The sequence below is a fragment of the Bufo bufo genome, chromosome 2 (assembly GCF_905171765.1).
Source record: "Bufo bufo chromosome 2, aBufBuf1.1, whole genome shotgun sequence".
Taxonomy (NCBI): domain Eukaryota; kingdom Metazoa; phylum Chordata; class Amphibia; order Anura; family Bufonidae; genus Bufo; species Bufo bufo.
Window position 1 is genome coordinate 390,460,959 of NC_053390.1, and position 21,050 is coordinate 390,482,008.

General features: G+C 43.7%; 1 protein-coding gene across 1 annotated transcript in view; it reads right to left on the reverse strand.

The window, feature by feature from the left end:
* The window catches only part of SLC44A1 (solute carrier family 44 member 1), a 164,782-nt gene that overhangs the window by 26,982 nt on the left and 116,750 nt on the right, over window positions 1-21,050 (reverse strand). Inside the window, exon 9 of the mRNA XM_040417211.1 lies at window positions 5,942-6,128. Within this exon, the coding sequence (XP_040273145.1) occupies window positions 5,942-6,128 (187 nt within the window). The remainder of the gene's footprint in view (window positions 1-5,941; window positions 6,129-21,050) is intronic.

Here is a 21,050-nt window from a genome sequence, read left to right on the forward strand (position 1 = left end):
GATCGCGTTCCGGAGGTGGCAGCCCTGCGCAGAGTCACGCATATATGCGTCATCTCGCGATGGCCGAGATTTCCTGTGAACGCGCGCACACAGGCGCGCGCGCTCACAGGAACGGAAGGTAAGAGAGTTGATCTCCAGCCTGCCAGCGGCGATCGTTCGCTGGCAGGCTGGAGATGTGTTTTTTTTAACCCCTAACAGGTATATTAGACGCTGTTTTGATAACAGCGTCTAATATACCTGCTACCTGGTCCTCTGGTGGTCCCATTTGTTTGGATCGACCACCAGAGGACACAGGTAGCTCAGTAAAGTCCCACCAAGCACCACTACACTACACTATACCCCCCCCCCCCCCGTCACTTATTAACCCCTTATTAGCCCCTGATCACCCCATATAGACTCCCTGATCACCCCCCTGTCATTGATCACCCCCCTGTCATTGATTACCCCCCTGTAAAGCTCCATTCAGATGTCCGCATGATTTTTACGGATCCACTGATAGATGGATCGGATCCGCAAAACGCATCCGGACGTCTGAATGAAGCCTTACAGGGGCGTGATCAATGACTGTGGTTATCACCCCATATAGACTCCCTGATCACCCCCCTGTCATTGATCACCCCCCTGTAAAGCTCCATTCAGATGTCCGCATGATTTTTACGGATGCACTGATAGATGGATCCGATCCGCAAAACGCATCCGGACGTCTGAATGAAGCCTTACAGGGGCATGATCAATGACTGTGGTGATCACCCCATATAGACTCCCTGATCACCCCCCTGTCATTGATTACCCCCCTGTAAAGCTACATTCAGATGTCCGCATGATTTTTACGGATGCACTGATAGATGGATCGGATCCGCAAAACGCATCCGGACGTCTGAATGAAGCCTTACAGGGGAGTGATCAATGACTGTGGTGATCACCCCATATAGACTCCCTGATCACCCCCATGTCATTGATTACCCCCCTGTAAAGCTCCATTCAGATGTCCGCATGATTTTTACGGATGCACTGATAGATGGATCGGATCCGCAAAACGCATCCGGACGTCTGAATGAAGCCTTACAGGGGCGTGATCAATGACTGTGGTGATCACCCCATATAGACTCCCTGATCAACCCCCCTGTCATTGATCAACCCCCCTGTCATTGATCAACCCCCCTGTCATTGATCACCCCTCTGTAAGGCTCCATTCAGATATTTTTTTGGCCCAAGTTAGCAGAATTTTTTTTTTTTTTTCTTACAAAGTCTCATATTCCACTAACTTGTGTCAAAAAATAAAATCTCACATGAACTCACCATACCCCTCACGGAATCCAAATGCGTAAAATTTTTTAGACATTTATATTCCAGACTTCTTCTCACGCTTTAGGGCCCCTAGAATGCCAGGGCAGTATAAATACCCCACATGTGACCCCATTTCGGAAAGAAGACACCCCCAGGTATTCCGTGAGGGGCATATTGAGTCCATGAAAGATTGAAATTTTTGTCCCAAGTTAGCGGAACGGGAGACTTTGTGAGAAAAAAATTAAAAATATCAATTTCCGCTAACTTGTGCCAAAAAAAAAATTTTTCTATGAACTCGCCATGCCCCTCATTGAATACCTTGGGGTGTCTTCTTTCCAAAATGGGGTCACATGTGGGGTATTTATACTGCTCTGGCATTCTAGGGGCCCCAAAGCGTGAGAAGAAGTCTGGTATCCAAATGTCTAAAAATGCCCTCCTAAAAGGAATTTGGGCACCTTTGCGCATCTAGGCTGCAAAAAAGTGTCACACATCTGGTATCGCCGTACTCAGGAGAAGTTGGGGAATGTGTTTTGGGCTGTCATTTTACATATACCCATGCTGGGTGAGAGAAATATCTTGGTCAAATGCCAACTTTGTATAAAAAAATGGGAAAAGTTGTCTTTTGCCAAGATATTTCTCTCACCCAGCATGGGTATATGTAAAATGACACCCCAAAACACATTCCCCAACTTCTCCTGAATACGGCGATACCACATGTGTGACACTTTTTTGCAGCCTAGGTGGGCAAAGGGGCCCATATTCCAAAGAGCACCTTTAGGATTTCACAGGTCATTTACCTACTTACCACACATTAGGGCCCCTGGAAAATGCCAGGGCAGTATAACTACCCCACAAGTGACCCCATTTTGGAAAGAAGACACCCCAAGGTATTCCGTGAGGGGCATGGCGAGTTCCTAGAATTTTTTATTTTTTGTCACAAGTTAGTGGAAAATGCTTATTTTTTTTTTTATTTTTTTTTTCATACAAAGTCTCATATTCCACTAACTTGTGACAAAAAATAAAAAGTTCCATGAACTCACTATGCCCATCAGCGAATACCTTGGGGTCTCTTCTTTCCAAAATGGGGTCACTTGTGGGGTAGTTATACTGCCCTGGCATTCTAGGGGCCCAAATGTGTGGTAAGGAGTTTGAAATCAAATTCTGTAAAAAATGACCTGTGAAATCCGAAAGGTGCTCTTTGGAATATGGGCCCCTTTGCCCACCTAGGCTGCAAAAAAGTGTCACACATCTGGTATCTCCGTAATCGGGAGAAGTTGGGGAATGTGTTTTGGGGTGTCATTTTACATATACCCATGCTGGGTGAGAGAAATATCTTGGCAAAAGACAACTTTTCCCATTTTTTTATACAAAGTTGGCATTTGACCAAGATATTTATCTCACCCAGCATGGGTATATGTAAAAAGACACCCCAAAACACATTCCTCAACTTCTCCTGAATACAGAGATACCAGATGTGTGACACTTTTTTGCAGCCTAGGTGGGCAAAGGGGCCCACATTCCAAAGAGCACCTTTCGGATTTCACAGGTCATTTACCTACTTACCACACATTTGGGCCCCTAGAATGCCAGGGCAGTATAACTACCCCACAAGTGACCCCATTTTGGAAAGAAGATACCCCAAGGTATTCGCTGATGGGCATAGTGAGTTCATGGAAGTTTTTATTTTTTGTCACAAGTTTGTGGAATATGAGACTTTGTATGAAAAAAAAAAAAAAAAAAAAAATCATCATTTTCCACTAACTTGTGACAAAAAATAAAAAATTCTAGGAACTCGCCATGCCCCTCACGGAATACCTTGGGGTGTCTTCTTTCCAAAATGGGGTCACTTGTGGGGTAGTTATACTGCCCTGGTATTCTAGGGGCCCAAATGTGTGGTAAGGAGTTTGAAATCAAATTCAGGAAAAAATGAGGAGTGAAATCCGAAAGGTGCTCTTTGGAATATGGGCCCCTTTGCCCACCTAGGCTGCAAAAAAGTGTCACATATCTGGTATCCCCGTACTCAGGAGAAGTTGAGGAATGTGTTTTGGGGTGTCTTTTTACATATACCCATGCTGGGTGAGATAAATATCTTGGTCAAATGACAACTTTGTATAAAAAAATGGGAAAAGTTGTCTTTTGCCAAGATATTTCTCTCACCCAGCATGGGTATATATAAAATGACACCCCAAAACACATTCCCCACCTTCTCCTGAGTACGGAGATACCAGATGTGTGACACTTTTTTGCAGCCTAGGTGGGCAAAGGGGCCCATATTCCAAAGAGCACCTTTCGGATTTCACAGGTCATTTTTTACAGAATTTGATTTCAAACTCCTTACCACACATTTGGGCCCCTAGAATGCCAGGGCAGTATAACTACCCCACAAGTGACCCCATTTTGGAAAGAAGAGACCCCAAGGTATTCGCTGATGGGCATAGTGAGTTCATAGAACTTTTTATTTTTTGTCACAAGTTAGTGGAATATGAGACTTTGTAAGAAAAAAAATAAAATAAAAAAAAATCATAATTTTCCGCTAACTTGTGACAAAAAATAAAAAGTTCTATGAACTCACTATGCCCATCAGCGAATACCTTAGGGTGTGTACTTTCAGAAATGGGGTCATTTGTGGGGTGTTTGTACTGTCTGGCCATTGTAGAACCTCAGGAAACATGACAGGTGCTCAGAAAGTCAGAGCTGCTTCAAAAAGCGGAAATTCACATTTTTGTACCATAGTTTGTAAACGCTATAACTTTTACCCAAACCATTTTTTTTTTACCCAAACATTTTTTTTTTATCAAAGACATGTAGAACTATAAATTTAGAGCAAAATTTCTATATGGATGTCGTTTTTTTTGCAAAATTTTACAACTGAAAGTGAAAAAGGTCATTTTTTTGCAAAAAAATCGTTAAATTTCGATTAATAACAAAAAAAGTAAAAATGTCAGCAGCAATGAAATACCACCAAATGAAAGCTCTATTAGTGAGAAGAAAAGGAGGTAAAATTCATTTGGGTGGTAAGTTGCATGACCGAGCAATAAACGGTGAAAGTAGTGTAGGTCAGAAGTGTAAAAAGTGGCCTGGTCTTTTAGGGTGTTTAAGCACTGGGGGCTGAAGTGGTTAAAGTGCCTCTGATTAACCCCAAATAAAGTTCGGCTGCTGTAGTTGGTCTTTCCTAAAATTTTCTTAGTCGCATCCCATAGCAAAAGCCATGGTGCACAGAGAGCTTCCAAAGCATCAGAGGGATCTCATTGTTAAAAGGTATCAGTCAGGAGAAGGGTACAAAAGAATTTCCAAGGCATTAGATATACCATGGAACACAGTGAAGACAGTCATCATCAAGTGGAGAAAATATGGCACAACAGTGACATTACCAAGAACTGGACGTCCCTCCAAAATTGATGAAAAGACGAGAAGAAAACTGGTCTGGGAGGCTACAAAGAGGCCTACAGCAACATTAAAGGAGCTGCAGGAATATCTGGCAAGTACTGGCTTGTGTGGTACATGTGACAACAATCTCCCATATTCTTCATGTGTCTGGGCTATGGGGTAGAGTGGCAAGACGAAAGCCTTTTCTTACGAAGAAAACATCCAAGCCAGGCTACATTTTGAAAAAACACATCTGAAGTCTCCCAAAAGCATGTGGGAGAAGGTGTTATGGTCTGATAAAACCAAGGTTGAACTTTTTGGACATAATTCCAAAAGATATGTTTGGCGTAAAAACACCACTGCACATCACCAAAAGAACACCATACCCACAGTGAAGCATGGTGGTGGCAGCATCATTCTTTGGGGCTGTTTTCTTCAGCTGGAACTGGGGCCTTAGTTAAGCTAGAGGGAATTATGAACAGTTCCAAATACCAGTCAATATTGGCACAAAACCTTCAGGCTTCTGCTAGAAAGCTGAACATGAAGAGGAACTTCATCTTTCAGCATGACAACGACCCAAAGCATACATCCAAATCAACAAAGGAATGGCTTCACCAGAAGAAGATTAAAGTTTTGGAATGGCCCAGCCAGAGCCCAGATCTGAATCTGATTGGAAATCTGTGGGGTGATCTGAAGAGGGCTGTGCACAGGAGATGCCCTCGCAATCTGACAGATTTGGAGTGTTTTTGCCAAGAAGAGTGGGCAAATCTTGCCAAATCAAAATGTGCTATGCTGATAAGCTCATACCCAAAAAGACTGAGTGCTGTAATAAAATCAAAAGGTGCTTCAACAAAGAATTAGTTTAAGGGTGTGCACACTTATGCAACCATATTATTTTATTTTTATATTTTTTTTCTTCCCTCTACCTAAAAGATTTCAGTTTGTTTTTCAATTGAGTTGTACAGTTTATAGGTCACATTAAAAGGTGGAAAAAGTTCTGAAATGGTTTATCTTTGTCTCATTTTTTTACATCACAGAAAACTGACATTTTAACAGGGGTGTGTAGACTTTTTATATCCACTGTATATATATTAAGTCCAAAGATCAAACCCTGGCCTTTTTCCCATTGATCATTTAAATGACGGACCAAGACATAAAATGATGGATCTTGAAAGATGGGAAGGAAAGACAAAACTTTCCAAGCCTATTTTGTTGGAATAAAATCACTCAAATCAAAGCAACATAAAAAATGTATGCATTTTGCAGTGAAAAAAGCTGCAAGTCTTACCTGCAGTTCCCAGAAAAAGCAAGACCATGACCCAGTAGATCCAGAAGAGGAGAAGAGCAAAGAAAGTCCAGAAGGGCTGGAAGACTAACAGCGGTAGATGGATGAAAACCTTCCCAGCCACATTGAACAAGGCAATGGTAAGACCAACCCTTTTTCTCATAATCAGCATGATGAGCAACAAGATCACCTGCAATAGGACAACAAATAATAAGATATGATGATATTCTTAAAGAGGCTTTAGATGATGACATATAGAGATGAGCGAATTTCATGAAATTCGTTCACGCTTCATTTGGTAGTAAAAGCAGAATTGCGTTATGGATTTCGTTACCATGGACCATAAAGCAGTTCTATAGCGGAATGCCTTTAGTGGCATTCCGTTATTCGTTCCGTCATAATAGAAGTATATGGCCTGCCTAACGGATCCATGCAGTTTCCGTTATGCAGGAGAGGACTTCCCTGCATAACGGAAACAGGACGGATCCGTTTTGCAGCCCATAGACTTCTATTATGACGGAATAAATAACGGAATGCCTCTAAAGGCATTCCTTTATAGAATTGCGTTATGGTCCGTAGTAACAGAATCCATAACGCAATTCTGCTTTTACCACCAAATGAAGCGTGAACTAAATTCTTGTGTCATATATTATGTTCAACACAGTGCAAAAATACTCATTGTACAAAACAGGATAGTCAATAAACAGGATCCTTAACATAAAGATCCAACAACCAAACTTTCGTTTGGCGTGCCTGATATAAGATTCTGTTGATTCTGATTGTAACATTTGGTGGCAAGTTATCCGAATCTAACATACCAAGCAAACAAAACCTAGGATCCAGTTTATAATTAGCGCTATAAATTTTGTTTAATAAATTGATTATATCTGTCCAATAGCCCTGTAGCGCACTGCAATTCCACAGCATGTGGAGCAATCCGGCCCCTTCTTCCCCACATTTCGGACACTTGGAGTCAGATCTATATCCCACCTTCCATAAGAAGATTGGAGTTCTATATACCCTGTGTATCATATAGAGTTTCGCTAGGGGTTAGAGTAGGAATCTGTGCAAGGACTTCTTCCCATTGGCTGTCTGAGATGGGGCCCACATCCCTCTCCCACTTCAACTTAACTTTGAGCGGATATTTTTTCAGCTGCTCATATAGCAAAGTATTATAAGCATCCGAAATAGCTCCTTTTACAGGACCTGGTTCTATCAGTTTTTTAAGCATGAGATGTGATACAAATTGTAGAAGGCGCACTTTATCCTGCGAACTGATAGCGTGCCTTAACTGAAGGTATTTATAGAAATGGGTAGACACTAGGCCATATTCAGTGCCAAGTTGTGCAAATTGTTTTAGGATACATTGTGAATATAGTTGACCTAAATTCCATAGTCCTTTACGTTCCCAATAAGAAAATCCCTGCAGTTTGGACAATTCTATTAAATGAGGGTTATTCCAAACAGGAGACAGGTCCAATAGTTCCTGAACACCCAGAATTTCCCTAACTTTTCCCCAGACCCACCTCATTAATCCTACTACTGGGAGGGGTTTAAAAGAGTCGGGTAAATCTTTCTCCATAATCTAAATAGGCTGGCAGACCCCAGATGCCCACTTCACCAATTCTCCACATCTTCCCATCTCTCTCAGGGACCCCCAGCCCTTAAAGTGTTGCAACTGAGCTGCTAAGAAGTATATAAAGGGGTTAGGTAACACCAGTCCGCCCGCTTCTTTACCACGCTGTAATGTTTCATATCTGATTCTACTATTTTTATTTTTCCATAACAAGGATCTAAATATTCTCTGTAACTTATAATAATAATGCATAGGAATCCATACTGGTGAGCAATATGTAGAGCAATTGCGGCATCCATATCATCTTAAGAAGATTACCTCTACCCATCATTGACAATGAAAGCTTATGCCAGGTGACCGCTTTCTGTGTAAATCTGTCCATTAGTGGTACTAGGTTATTCGCTACATAAGATCGGGGCTGTACTGAAATAGTGACTCCAAGATATTTAAAGGAGGAGACCACTTTCAGGTTAACATGATCTAAGCAAAGAGATTCCGGAAGAGGGGACAGCGGAAGAATAACTGACTTATTCCAATTCATTAATAAACCAGACTGTTTTCCAAAGTCTGAGATTAAAGATATAATGGGATCTATTGATTATGTCAGATCACCCCAGCGGCGTAGCTATCAGGGAAGCAGCTGCTTCAGGGACCGAGCTCAGAAGGGGTCCGGGAGCAGTCACTGTACTTCGTCACCCCGGGCCCCTGTCAGAGCAGCTGACTTCTCCTGCATCGGGTCCAGAGTCCTGCACTTGCACCTGTCACTGACATCAGTGACATTGCTCCGCCTCTCCCTCTCCTCAGTTCTGATAATGGACAGTGACCAGCATCAGGACGGTCTGATGTGGGCGGAGCTAGAATAGCCCCGTCCCCTATCCTACCCGCGATTCCTGCAGCCTGAACCTTCCATGCCCAGCATGCTGAACATCAGTTGCATTAACACAACTGCGCCAGTGATGTGAGTAGCAGGGGAACTGCGGTTATATTGAGCTTTCCCAGACTGTGCACATGTGACCTGCAGTACAGTAGGAAAGCTGGATGAATTATATAATGAAATGTCATCCAGCTTCCCTGCATGGCACAAGTGCAGAGGCAGAGTATGGAGGAGAGGCACAGTAGGAAAGCTGGGTGTCACGGCCTTTGGTTTGCGCTGCGACACTGTTGCCACACTTGCGGTTGCCCGCGGCAACGTGTTGCTGTGAGAGCATGCGGTGGCAGTGTCTCGGCCTTCTGGGTGATTGCCGGGACATGGTTGCCACGCATGCTGTTGCCGGTGGTAACATGTGGATTGGTATGCTTGTGTGTGCACTTCCCCTTTAAGTGGCTTCCTTCCCTTGTCTGGTGTTGGAAGGGTTAACTCCCTTCCTACGGTAGTGTTTTGTTAACACTGGGTTTGTGTGTGTTGCTGCTTGGGCTATTTAGCCTGTGCTGGATGCCTGAAGCTCTGGGTTCCTCCAGCCTTGGTGTATGCTGGTGTTTCACGGTTCCTGGCTTGTTCCATCTGTCCAGTGAGGGCCACCCTTGTGGTCATAGATGTTCTATGTCATCCCGGTGTCTCCTTCCCTTCCTGTCCCTATTTGTATGGAGTGGGTTATGTGCAGGGTGTTTGAATGTCTAGTTTGGTGTCATGTTTACTAGACATTCCCCTGTCTCAAGTTATTGCAGCTATGGTGTCCTGGGTTCCTGTTTGGTTCGTGGTGTGTGCTGTGTCCTTTAATGTTGGTGTGGACACTAGCACTTGTGCACGGGTTCCAGTCAGTGTGTCGTGGCAGGTAGTGTGTTACGGGTGTCGCTTACCTGCCATCTCCATATGCTGTATGTGTTCCCCTCTCCTTGCAGCCTGGCCTCAGATAGAGACTCCTGTTCCTCCATTACTGGGATGAACAGGTCGTCTCTTCCCTGCTCCTTGGTGAGGGATTACCAGGGCGACTTAGGGTCTTTAGGTATCCTGAGTATGAGTCGTCCTACCATCGGGGTCCGCTCTTACGGTGAGGAGTCAGGAAGAGGATTAGGTATCTTGTAGGAGGTGACCTGCTCCATTATCACTCCTTTTTGGCCAGGCTGATCCCCTTTACCCTTTGACACCGCACGGTGGAGGGTTTCCCCCACTCCCCGCCGTGACACTGGGTGTCTATATATGTGTATTGTATATGTGTGCGTCCATGTATGTGGTTACTGTGTGTATGAATGCATCCATGTATGTGGAGAGTGTGTGTATGAGTGTGTCTATGTATGTGGTGAGCGCATGTATGAGTGCGCCCAGTGTATATGAGTGCATCTATGTACACTGCTCAAAAAAATAAAGGGAACACAAAAATAACACATCCTAGATCTGAGTTAATTAAATATTCTTCTGAAATACTTTGTTCTTTACATAGTTGAATGTGCCGACAACAAAATCACACAAAAATAAAAAAATGGAAATCAAATTTTTCAACCCATGGAGGTCTGGATTTGGAGTCACACTCAAAATTAAAGTGGAAAAACACACTACAGGCTGATCCAACTTTGATGTAATGTCCTTAAAACAAGTCAAAATGAGGCTCAGTAGTGTGTGTGGCCTCCACGTGCCTGTATGACCTCCCTACAACGCCTGTGCATGCTCCTGATGAGGTGGCGGACGGTCTCCTGAGGGATCTCCTCCCAGATCTGGACTAAAGCATCTGCCAACTCCTGGACAGTCTGTGGTGCAACGTGACGTTGGTGGATAGAGCGAGACATGATGTCCCAGATGTGCTCAATTGGATTCAGGTCTGGGGAACGGGCGGGCCAGTCCATAGCATCAATGCCTTCGTCTTGCATGAACTGCTGACACACTCCAGCCACATGAGGTCTAGCATTGTCTTGCATTAGGAGGAACCCAGGGCCAACCGCACCAGCATATGGTCTCACAAGGGGTCTGAGGATCTCATCTCGGTACCTAATGGCAGTCAGGCTACCTCTGGCGAGCACATGGAGGGCTGTGCGGCCCTCCAAAGAAATGCCACCCCACACCATTACTGACCCAATGCCAAACCGGTCATGCTGGAGGATGTTGCAGGCAGCAGAACGTTCTCCACGGCGTCTCCAGACTCTGTCACGTCTGTCACATGTGCTCAGTGTGAACCTGCTTTCATCTGTGAAGAGCACAGGGCGCCAATGGCGAATTTGCCAATCTTGGTGTTTTCTGGCAAATGCCAAACGTCCTGTCCTGTAAGCACAACCCCCACCTGTGGACATCGGGCCCTCATATCACCCTCATGGAGTTTGTTTCTGACCGTTTAAGCAGACACATGCACATTTGTGGCCTGCTGGAGGTCATTTTGCAGGGCTCTGGCAGTGCTCCTCCTTGCACAAAGGCGGAGGTAGCGGTCCTGCTGCTGGGTTTTTGCCCTCCTACGGCCTCCTCCACTTCTCCTGATGTACTGGCCTATCTCCTGGTAGCGCCTCCATGCTCTGGACAGCTGACAGACACAGCAAACCTTCTTGCCACAGCTCGCATTGATGTGCCATCCTGGATAAGCTGCACTACCTGAGCCACTTGTGTGGGTTGTAGACTCCGTCTCATGCTACCACTAGAGTGAAAGCACCGCCAGCATTCAAAAGTGACCAAAACATCAGCCAGGAAGCATAGGAACTGAGAAGTGGTCTGTGGTCCCCACCTGCAGAACCACTCCTTTATTGGGGGTGTCTTGCTAATTGCCTATAATTTCCACCTGTTATCTATCCCATTTGCACAACAGCATGTGAAATTGTCACTAAGTGTTGCTTCCTAAGTGGACAGTTTGATTTCACAGAAGTGCGATTGACTTGGAGTTACATTGTGTTGTTTAAGTGTTCCCTTATTTTTTTGAGCAGTGTATATGGTGAGCACATGTATGAGTGCATCCATGTATGTGGAGAGTGCGTCCATATATGTGGAGAGTGCGTCCATATATGTGGAGAGTGCGTCCATATATGTGGAGAGTGTGCGTCCATATATGTGGAGAGTGTGCGTCCATATATGTGGAGAGTGCGTCCATATATGTGGAGAGTGTGCGTCCATATATGTGGAGAGTGCGTCCATATATGTGGAGAGTGCGTCCATATATGTGGAGAGTGCGTCCATATATGTGGAGAGTGCGTCCATATATGTGGAGAGTGCGTCCATATATGTGGAGAGTGCGTCCATATATGTGGAGAGTGCGTCCATATATGTGGAGAGTGCGTCCATATATGTGGAGAGTGTGTGTATATGAGTGCGCCCATGTAGGTGGAGAGTGTGTGTATGAGTGAGTCTATGTATATGGTGAGCGCATGTATGAGTGCGTCCAGTGTATATAAGTGCATCCATGTATATGGTGAGCACATGTATGACCGCGTCCGTGTATGTATGTGGAGAGCGCGTCCATGTATGTGGAGAGCGCGTCCATGTATGTGGAGAGCGAGTGTATGACTGCATCCATGTATGTGGAGAGTGAGTGTATGACTACGTCCATGTATGTGGAGAGTGCGTCCATGTATGTGGAGAGTGCGTGTATGACTGCGTCCATGTACGTGGAGAGTGGGTGTATGACTGCAGTATGAAAAGGTACAGAGGCTAAAATACTTGTGGATATGTAGAGGTAAATCAGACATGTCTATTACAATTGCAGCGCAGGTTTTAAAGGGTTTGAGTTGAATATAAACTCCGTCAGCAACTATAAATGTTAAAAAACAATAACGTTATGCTAAAAATGACAGGCAAATAAATAAATACAGTAAATAAAAAGTCACAAAATAGCCATATGAGAGGGGTTTGTGAATAAGTGTGTAAGTGTGTGTGGGGGGGCAACGTACAAAAATTTGCTGTGGGGCCCAGTCAATTCTAGCTACGCCTCTGGATCACCCACATGTAATAACATATCGTCCGCATATAGCGAGACTTTCCTCCACCGTCCCCCTCTCCAGACCTCGAATCAGTGGTGTAGAACGCAAAATACAAGCCAGGGGCTCAATAGCAACGTCAAACAGGAGGGGTGACAAAGGGCATCCCTGCCTGGTGCCTCTCTCCAGTGTCATCATTGGGGATAGCTTACCATTTATTCGCAGCCTAGCTCTCGTTGACTATAGAGCAATTTTACTCAATTAATGTATCCAGGGCCGAATCCTAGTTTTGCCATAACTGCCCATAAGTATTCCCATTCAACACTATCAAAGGCCTTTGCAGCGTCTAAAGAGCCACTGCAGGGCATCCCACATCCCATTCTGTTCCCCTCATCTGAATATTGAGGAACAGACGCCTAAGGTTTAATGACGTGGATTTTCCTGGCATAAACCCGCACTGTTCTTCATGTATAATGTGGGAGATAACATTCAGGAGCCTATTAGCAAGTACCTTGGCCAACACTTTTATATCTACTGTTAAGAGTGAGATGGGTCTATATGAATCTACCATATTGGGATCCTTATCTGGTTTAGGGATCTCCACTACCAATGCTTCTCTCATAGAGCTAGGTAAAATACCTGTCCTATAAGTATATCTGTAAAGAATAAATCAAGGCAACTGGACTTACTGTAGATTTTTTGAAAACGTTTCACTCGTTCTTCCAACGAGCTTTCTCAATTCTGAGTGACTGTACAAGAATTCTCTGGGAATAAATATGTAACTGAATCAACATCTGGTAATGAAACCCAGCATGGGGTCAAAGGTGTTGATCCCATTATCCTAATTGGAGTCAGTAGGTGATAATGACCTCCCAGAAAAAAAAAAAAGGGTCAAGACAGCATTGTATGTGACAGACAATAGATGTCTAACCCCCCCCCCCGTCTCTATTCAAGCGTGGCTTCTGCTTTTTTACGTAGATGGCCTCCTTCACACCTCGTTTCTACCAATCGGCCTCCTCATCAAAAACACGTACTTGACTGTCTTCAAAGGTGTGACCCGTTTCTTTTAGATGTAAGTACACGGCTGAATCTTGACCAGAGGTTTTGGCTCTTCTATGCCGAGCCATACGCTGATGTAGTTGTTTTGTTTCGCCGATATACAGTTCTGAGCATTCCTCATTGCACTGGACTGCGTACACAATGTTGCCCATCTTGTGTTTAGGCGTTGGGTCTTTGGGGTGAACCAGTTGTTGCCTCAGTGTGTTGCTGGGTTTAAAGCAGACAGGGATGTGATGTTCATTAAAAATCCTTTTGAGTTTCTCAGGCACCCCAGCTACATATGGGATAACCATATTCTTGCGTCTGTCATGCTTCTTTTCCTCACTGGTAGTCTTGGTGCTATTTCTTCTCCTTCCTTCTGTTTTGACAAAGGCCCAAACTGGATACCCACAAGTGCCCCTCTGAGGCGTTTGAATTCCTTCGCCTTGGCCTCTGTGCTGGTGGGGATTTTCTCTGCCTGGTGGTGTAGAGTCTGGATGACTCCCAGTTTGTGGTCTAGAGGATGGTGGGAATCAAATAGCAGGTACTGGTCTGTGTGTGTTGGTTTTCGATAGACCTCTATTCCCAGCTTTCTTCCCTCCTCCACTGTTATAAGATAGTCCAGAAACGCCAGTTTGTTGTTCTGCATATCCTCCCGCGTGAAATTGATGTTATGATCCACTGAGTTGATGTGGGAGGTCATTATCTACTACTGACTCCAATTAGTATAATGGAATTAACACCTTTGACCCCATGCTGGGTATCATTACCAGATGTTGATTCAGTTACATATTTATTCCCAGAGAATTCTTGTACAGTCACTCAGAATTGAGAAAGCTCGTTGGAAGAACGAGTGAAACGTTTTCAAGAAATCTACAGTAAGTCCAGTTGCCTTAATTTATTCTTTACAGATATACCATGACCTGGATAAATGAGAACCTTCACAGACATACTGTCCTATAAGATTCATTAAACACCTGTAGGAGATGCGGGAGCAAAACTTCTTGATGTTTTTTGTAGAATTCCCCAGGCAGACCATCTCCCCCAGGTGCTTTTCCGTTAGGAAGCGACTGCACCGCCAATACCATCTCTTCCAATTGAATGTCCCCATCAAGTAATAACCTCTGATCATCAGACAGGCTGGGCATCTGGATATTATGCAGGTATTGCTGTGTCACTACAGTCAATCCCTAGTCTGGACTTATAGACATCTGCATAGTGCTCATGGAATATGTTCATTATGTTATCTCCCGATACCTGTACTCCCATTTTATTAGCGATTCCCAATACACAAGATGGGCCCGATTGGGTCTTAATAGTAGCTAGTGGGTGGCTAGCAGTTCTGTCGTAAGTGCCCTGCTTTTAGTTTTATGGGAACTAATCCGTTTAATGTATATCCCTCTAATATATGCTTTCACTGTATCCCAGATAATGGAGTGACTAGCTGAACCTTCATTATTGGTAAAAAAAAGTCAGTCAGAGTAGCAGATATCACAGTACCAGTATCAAATAACTGGATCCAAAAAGGGTTTAGTTGCCATGGTTGTCTCGGACCCTATAACTCTCTCCCCAAAACCAGTACTACCAATAACGGGGAGTGGTCAGAAATACTATGGGGTAAGTACCTAACATCCTGGACCTTATCTAACACTCCCTTAGATCACACAGCGAGATCTATCCTAGAAAGAGAACTATGATGACGAGTAGCAGGAGTATTGCTTCACACCGGGATTTCTGGACCTCCACAAATCATACAAGTCTATTTCAGCGAGCGTCTTGGCTAATGAGTATAGAAAAGGGCCAGAGGCCCCACTATCCGATTGGAATTTATCTAGGGATTTGTCCAAGAACATATTAAAATCACCAATTATGAGAACTGGCAGATCTGGAAATTTGGAAGTGAAGGATAATACTTTTTTGAGAACTTCACAGGAATATGGGGGAGGTATATAAATGGCCACTAGTATCATTTGGTAATGAAACACAGAACAGTTAATACATATAAAGCGACCCTCCTCATCCACATGTACCTCCCTCGATATAAAGGGAACATTTCTATGCACCAACACGCTCACCCCTCTTGATTGCGTGGAGTAGGAGGAATTAAACTTCTGTGCCACCCAAGCCTTATGATGAAGATGTGTTCTCTCAGAAGTGAGATGAGTTTCTGAGAGGCACAGAATTGCCGATTGATACGTTTGCGTGAACTAATTTCAAAATATGAAATTTGCTCATCTCTAATGACATATACTCAAGATAGAAAATATAAATAGAAGCAGCACTATACGATCCTTCGTCGATGTAAAAAAGGGATGCAGCAGCCTCACCGTTGACCCTTGATCCAACAGGCCATATAGTAAATGTAGAAAAAATGGCACCGGCAGCATCTCACATCTTCCAATCTTTTTATTGCAACCCCCAAACAAGTAAAAGCAGCAACGTTTCGGCTGAAACTCAGCCTTTGTCAAGCCTGACAAAGGCTTGACAAAGGCTGAGTTTCAGCCGAAACGTTGCTGCTTTTACTTGTCTGGGGGTTGCAATAAAAAGATTGGAAGATGTGAGATGCTGCCGGTGCCATTTTTTCTACATATACTCAAGATAGGTCATCAATATCAGATTGGCGGGGGGTCAGACCCCACTGCTGGCACTGGATACTATATAGTGGATGGAAGGCTCTGTCCACTGTGCAGTTTCCAGAGCTGACATACTGCAACTTCGCTCCCATTCATAGCTCTGAGCTGCAGTACCCCGGTATGGCAACTATACATCATACGGAACCTTGTGCTTCTGGCTCCGTCCACTCTGTAGTATAAAGTGCTACCCAAAACAGCTGAGTTGGGGGGGGGGGAGGGGGGTCCAACCCCACGATCTGATACTTATGACCTATCCTAAGGACAAGTCATCAGTATCTAAGTTCCAGAAAACTCCTTTAACTAATTGTAATCTCAGCTACACAATATAATTATGAAGTACCTCATGTGAATAAGAGAGAAGGTTACAAAAACTACCGTGCATAAAGCCTTTGTATCATAAGGTTTAACAAATGCAGAAGGTGCCGTGTGTGAAGTTTAAAAGGCACAATAAACACAAGCCTGAGGAGGAATTTATGCCCTCACTAAAGTCAATATCAATCCTGGCACAGCTGGAAATCCTTAAACAACAACATTTCTATCAAGGATGGCAGAGATGGCACCTCACCTCTACATATCCTTCTGACAGCACCCAGATTGTCTATAAACTTCAAGGGCAAGGAATGGTTTGTGAGACACAGGAGAACTTAATCAGCAGCATCAAGCAGAAATGCAGCAGCAATGATCCCAACATGCCATGAAGAGGTTATATAGCAGAAGAGTCACTACATCAACACCAGGCCTGTAAGGGTGCTCTCACATGTGTCATTTTGATGCAGTGTGTTTGGAATCAAAAATATGGGGTGGATTAACAGGAAAAAAGAAGAATACATATATTTCCTATATACTTCTAATCCTGGCATTGGTTTTAAAAACTGAATCAAATGGCACCTGAAAAAGCACCCTCACAAGTATTTGCTTGCAGATATTTTGGTTTCACATTTTTTGCTCAGCGCTTTTTGTTTGTAGCTTTGCAGTGCTATATAAAAAGCTAAAATATATTACTGGTCTCTTTATAATCATATATTGCAGTGTTCCCCAACTCCGGTCCTCAGAGCCCACCTACCCTGCCATGTTTTCAGGATTTCCTTAGTATTGAGCAGGTGATATAATTAGTTTCAATGCATCAGGAATTCATTTTGTGGAATATTCTTAAATCGGGCATGCTCAACCTGCGGCCCTCCAGCTGTTGTAAGACTACAACTCCCAGCATGCCCAAACAGCCTACAGCTATCAGGCTATATCACGGCATTGTGGGAGTTGTAGTTTTACAACAGCTGGAGGGCCACAGGTTCAGCATGCCTGTCTTAAATCATGACCGGTAGGTGAGCCATGAGGACTGGAGTTGGGGGAACACTGATACATTGTGCCTGTGAATAAAGCAGTAATGTGTAGATTAGCTTTCTGAGCAGATCTCAGTGTGGAGAAGCTATAGTACAGAGTGTGTCTATGATATGTAGATGCTAGGACACAGCTCTGCCATGGTCACTTAGTCTACAAGCCTTCTAGCTCATATAATATCTACCCTATGTTCCCTATTAGGCTGAGTTCACATCACTGTTTAGCTTTCCATTCTTCTGAAGAACAGGGGGAAAAAAACGGATCTGTTATTTTGAGCATCAGCTATGATCATTTTGTATCGGTTCCGGCATGCAGTACTTTTTCTACCATCAGAAATAACTGATCTCTGACGGAACAGTCACAAAATAAAGGATCTTTTTGTTTATTTTTCGGTTCTTCTGACAGATCAGAAGAACGGAAAGCTAAAAACGGTGGTGTGAACATGGCCTTAGGCCTCATGCACACAACCGTAGTTATGGTCCGCATCCGAGCTGCAGTTTTGCGGCTCGGATGCGGACCCATTCACTTCAATAAGGCCGCAAAAGATGCGGACAGCACTCCGTGTGCTGTCCGCATCCATTGCTCCGTTCCGAGGCCTCGCAAAAAAATATAGCATGTCCTATTCTTGTCAGTTTTTGCGGACAAGAATAGGCATGTCTACAATGGGCCACCCATTCCGCAAATTGTGGAAGGCAAACGGGCGGCTTCCGTTTTTTACGGACCGCAAAACAGTGCACGGTCGTGTGCAAGAGGCCTTACTCATATAGAACACTGACTGTCTTAAAGGGAACCGGTCATCTCTAATTGACCTATTAAACTCAGCCCTAAGAATTAATAAATGCGTTTCCACAGTCATATACACTCACCTAAAGAATTATTAGGAACACCATACTAATACGTGTTGGACCCCCTTTTGCCTTCAGAACTGCCTTAATTCTACATGGCATTGATTCAACAAGGTGCTGATAGCATTCTTTAGAAATGTTGGCCCATATTGATAGGATAGCATCTTGCAGTTGATGGAGATTTGAGGGATGCACATCCAGGGCACGAAGCTCCCGTTCCACCACATCCCAAAGATGCTCTATTGGGTTGAGATCTGGTGACTGTGGGGGCCATTTTAGTACAGTGAACTCATTGTCATGTTCAAGAAACCAATTTGAAATGATTGGAGCTTTGTGACATGGTGCATTATCCTGCTGGAAGTAGCCAGAGGAATGTCTCAACAGAAATCGAGACTCATCAGACCAGGCGACATTTTTCCAGTCTTCAACAGTCCAATTTTGGTGAGCTGGTGCAAATTGTAGCCTCTTTTTCCTATTTGTAGTGGAGATGAGTGGTACCCGGTGGGGTCTTCTGCTGTTGTAGCCCATCCGCCTCAAGGTTGTGCATGTTGTGGCTTCACAAATGCTTTGCTGCATACCTCAGTTGTAACGAGTGGTTATTTCAGTCAACGTTGCTCTTCTATCAGCTTGAATCAGTCGGCCCATTCTCCTCTGACCCTAGCATCCACAAGGCATTTTTGCCCACAGGACTGCCGCATACTGGATGTTTTTCCCTTTTCACACCATTCTTTGTAAACCCTAGAAATGGTTGTGCGTGAAAATCCCAGTAACTGAGCAGATTGTGAAATACTCAGACCGGCCCGTCTGGCACCAACAACCATGCCACGCTCAAAATTGCTTAAATCGCCTTTCTTTCCCATTCTGACATTCAGTTTGGAGTTCAGGAGATTGTCTTGACCAGGACCACACCCCTAAATGCATTGAAGCAACTGCCATGTGATTGGTTGATTGCATTAATGAGAAATAGAACAGGTGTTCCTAATAATTCTTTAGGTGAGTGTAGATCTTATCCAGACTCCAATCTGCAGCCTTTTTGACCATCTAATCATCTTTTATAAATTTCCCACCATATATGCTAATGTGCCCAAAAGAGTCATATTTTACCTCTCACAGACAAGAGGAGTCATATCTTTCCAGAGTCATCTTCTTCATCTCCGCCTTACAAACGCCCACAGACATGTAATCCCGCGCAATCGCATTACTCTGCATACTGAGAACAAGGTTGTGCTGGTTTTGGAGCGCAACCACGTCATATACATCAAGGCCAACGTAATTGAACAGTCTCAAATTCCTTCCGGACTCCCCATACCCAATAGTAGTCAGTGGATCGCTGTGAGGTAGGAACTCTAGCGCTGGATCTACTATGGCTGGGGGACAGGATTGTTTGGAACTTTCTAGGACCTTGTGGCGTGAGGGGGAGGATACATAAAAGAAGCTATTTTATTGGTGGAAGGAAAAGAGAGGAGAGAGCATGCTCGAGATTTAAGAAGAAAGAACGAGATCTACTGAAGATTCTTTGAATAGGGGGTGGGGAATAGGCTATGACGTTCTGATGAAAATCGAAAGCATTATGCTAATGAGGATTACGGCGGGAAAGCGTTCTGGGGCCAAATATTAGGAACGGGGGGTGCTGATAAAATTATGGACGCATCGCTTTAAAGAGTATTAGAAGAAAAGTTTGGAGGTACCTTTACTTTTATATGTATAAACATGGTGACAGGTTCCCTTTAACAGACACACAGATCCCTTTGGGTACGGTATTCAAGTTTTTGTTTTATCTCTCCCTTTTACTCTCTCTGTTCCTGCAGCTGAAATCAGCAGGGAGGAAATATGAAATAAGGTGTGCAGTTTGCAAGTGAATAAAAATAAAGAGCACAAGCATTAATTTATGAATTCTAGATCAGAAATATGGAGTTACACAAGTGCAAATCCCTAAGGTCCTTCATCCTGTGTGTGAAACGTTGTAGAGCTACGCCCTCTGCGCACAGGGACTGTCTGGAGCAGGTTCCAGATAGCAACCTCGGTGTCTGAGTGGTTAGACAGAGGTAGGTGCCCAGACACCTTTTCATTTAATACAATATATAGCTATACTTTGGTCTAGACAGTGGAGAAAGAAACTGCATTGCAAATCATGGTGCTATTTGTTACTGAATCTCTGGTGCTTTGTGTGAGGAACTATTTTCCCTGCAGGGGGTGAAGCAATTAACAATGGAAAAGAGAAGTCCTCCAAAGAAAAAGGCTGTAAATTACACCAAAGAGCAGCAGCTATTACATTAAAATTATGGTGTGCATTACTCCAAATATTTAATTTTTTCATTTGTGGGATAACCCCTTTAACCACCTCAGCCCCCAGTGCTTAAACACCCTGAAAGACCAGGCCACTTTTTACACTTCTGACCTACACTACTTTCACCGTTTATTGCTCGGTCATGCAACTTACCACCCAAATGAATTTTACCTCCTTTTCTTCTCACTAATAGAGCTTTCATTTGGTGGTATTTCATTGATGCTGACATTTTTACTTTTTTTGTTATTAATCGAAATTTAACGATTTTTTTTGCAAAAAAATGACATTTTTCACTTTCAGTTGTAAAATTTTGCAAAAAAAACGAGATCCATATAGAAATTTTGCTCTAAATTTATTGTTCTACGTGTCTTTGATTAAAAAAAAATGTTTGGGTAAAAAAAAAATGGTTTGGGTAAAAGTTATAGCGTTTACAAACTATGGTACAAAAATGTGAATTTCCGCTTTTTGAAGCAGCTCTGACTTTCTGAGCACCTGTCATGTTTCCTGAGGTTCTACAATGCCCAGACAGTACAAATACCCCACAAATGACCCCATTTCGGAAAGTACACAC